This window comes from Penaeus monodon, chromosome 25, assembly GCF_015228065.2.
Source record: "Penaeus monodon isolate SGIC_2016 chromosome 25, NSTDA_Pmon_1, whole genome shotgun sequence".
Taxonomy (NCBI): domain Eukaryota; kingdom Metazoa; phylum Arthropoda; class Malacostraca; order Decapoda; family Penaeidae; genus Penaeus; species Penaeus monodon.
This window is the reverse complement of record NC_051410.1, coordinates 38,235,917-38,237,700: the sequence shown is the minus strand read 5'-3', so window position 1 is coordinate 38,237,700 and position 1,784 is coordinate 38,235,917. Positions and strand designations below refer to the sequence as shown.

The 1,784-nt window shown below is 57.0% G+C and overlaps 1 protein-coding gene across 1 annotated transcript in view; it reads right to left on the bottom strand.

Annotated features, from left to right (window-relative positions):
• Positions 1 to 240, bottom strand: part of LOC119589396 (ankyrin repeat and KH domain-containing protein 1-like) — a 2,939-nt gene extending 2,699 nt beyond the window's left edge. Inside the window, exon 1 of the mRNA XM_037938011.1 lies at positions 195 to 240. Within this exon, the coding sequence (XP_037793939.1) occupies positions 195 to 240 (46 nt within the window). The remainder of the gene's footprint in view (positions 1 to 194) is intronic.
• Between the last annotated feature and the right edge of the window lie 1,544 nt (positions 241 to 1,784).

The following is a 1,784-nucleotide window of genomic DNA, read 5'->3' as shown; positions in this document are numbered from 1 at the left end:
ATAAACATTTACCATCAACTAAAATGCGGAAAGCCAACACGCTAAAACTCCCACCTATTAAAAGAGTTTACCACTTCCGACGCCGCTTTCTCACCTTTGACGTCGTTTTCTCCCCTCTGACATCACCTTTCCCGCCACCGTCCCCTTTGACATCACCTTCCTCGCTGCCATGACCTTCATATCCCATCACTCACCTGCATGTCTCTCGGCAGCGATGAGGAGGAGCAGCTCGCCCGCCATGACACACGTAACCAGAACGAAGTGAATTCTCATGGTGCGTTTGCCTCAGCTCGGCCCTAGCGAGGGATCCTGGAGCGAGGTTCTGGTCCGCTGCCCTTCGGACGGTGGCCTCCCTTCCCTCCCTTCCGCCCCGCCTACATCAGGTATCTATGTCCCTCTCGAAGTTTGTGGTCCTCTGCCGAGGTCGCTGTCGAGGTTGTTAATGAGGCGTAGATCTTATATCAGCTAAGTGTGTGTAAAAGTGGGTTCAGGTGTTGGGTATCTTTTCCACGAAGGAAGGTATGATAATGCTTATCTGTTCGGATACACTTTATGATCACTTTTTGCCTGCGGTCACTGAATGAGTCCAGATCTCTCGTGACGACACACACACACATCATTACTGTGTCTCTTTTGGGTCCGATGGAAACGCCTCATCTTCGAAAGCACTTGCAGTACTGAATTAGCTTACAGATGCCAAATTTACACTCGAATAAACACAGGCAGGATGAGAGAAAGTCCGATTTTCCATCGGCAGATCCCGCATCTGTTATGGCAGCGGGAGTGCAGGCGGCGGCCACAGCAGGATCGCAGTCCAGTGACGCAGCAGGGAGTGAATCGACGGAATCGGCGAGGACAATGTCGGCTAAAGGATCAGCAGCAGATTCGACCGAAAAAGCAGGAACAGAATCGACCGAATGAGCAGGGACAGACTCTAAGGAGACGGCAGGGGGAGACCCTAAAGCCACGGACGACGACGCAAGCATCGCCGGCTGTGCCTGCGTCCGATTTGCTGGCGCGGCCAGTGGCGTCCGGGTCGCCGACGAACACGAACGCGGGAGAGGCGGCCGCGCTGGGACTCCTATCGTCAGCGGCGCCCGGAGGAGATTCCGCACGAGTGACGGCAGGGTCGGGCGTAGGAGGCTCGGCGGGAGCGTAGTCTGGGGGAGGCGTGGGCGGCGCGGTTGTCTGCTGGCCGGGGCTGGGGCTACTGGCCATGGCGTCACGCTGGGACCTCACTTCACCAAGGGCGGCCCGCGGTGACCACCATCGGCAGGCGACCCCGAAGCGCACTGGGAAAAATGCCTCACGAGAAGCGCAGCGGCAGATCGCGCTCAGCGTCTGGCTAAATGCTCAATTGCAAGAGCCCAATTAAAGCCCAGCGCTCTGTAATGGACGGGACAATTTTCTGTTAGTACCGTCGACTGTACTACCGCCGGTGCAGATAAAACAGCGGACTCCTCTCCGCCCGCGCTACGCCCTGTATTGTCTCCGCCTCCTTGGACGCCGCCCACGCTATTTCTACTCCTTTTTATGAGTCTCCCTCCCGCCCTCTGGACGCTCATACGGGGGAAATTACGCCCATAACTCCGACCTACACGTGGGAGACTTATGCGCCCGGATGGCAAGGCAGCCACACCCACAGGCCAGGCGGGGGATGGCCATGGCAGCAGACTCCGCACGACGCCCTTTCGCCCGGCATTCGAGCGTGGCCCTTGGATGCTCGCCTTTCTTCTGACCGCTTTTTGCTTCTACAACAAACTGTGCAGATAAAATGTATGTGT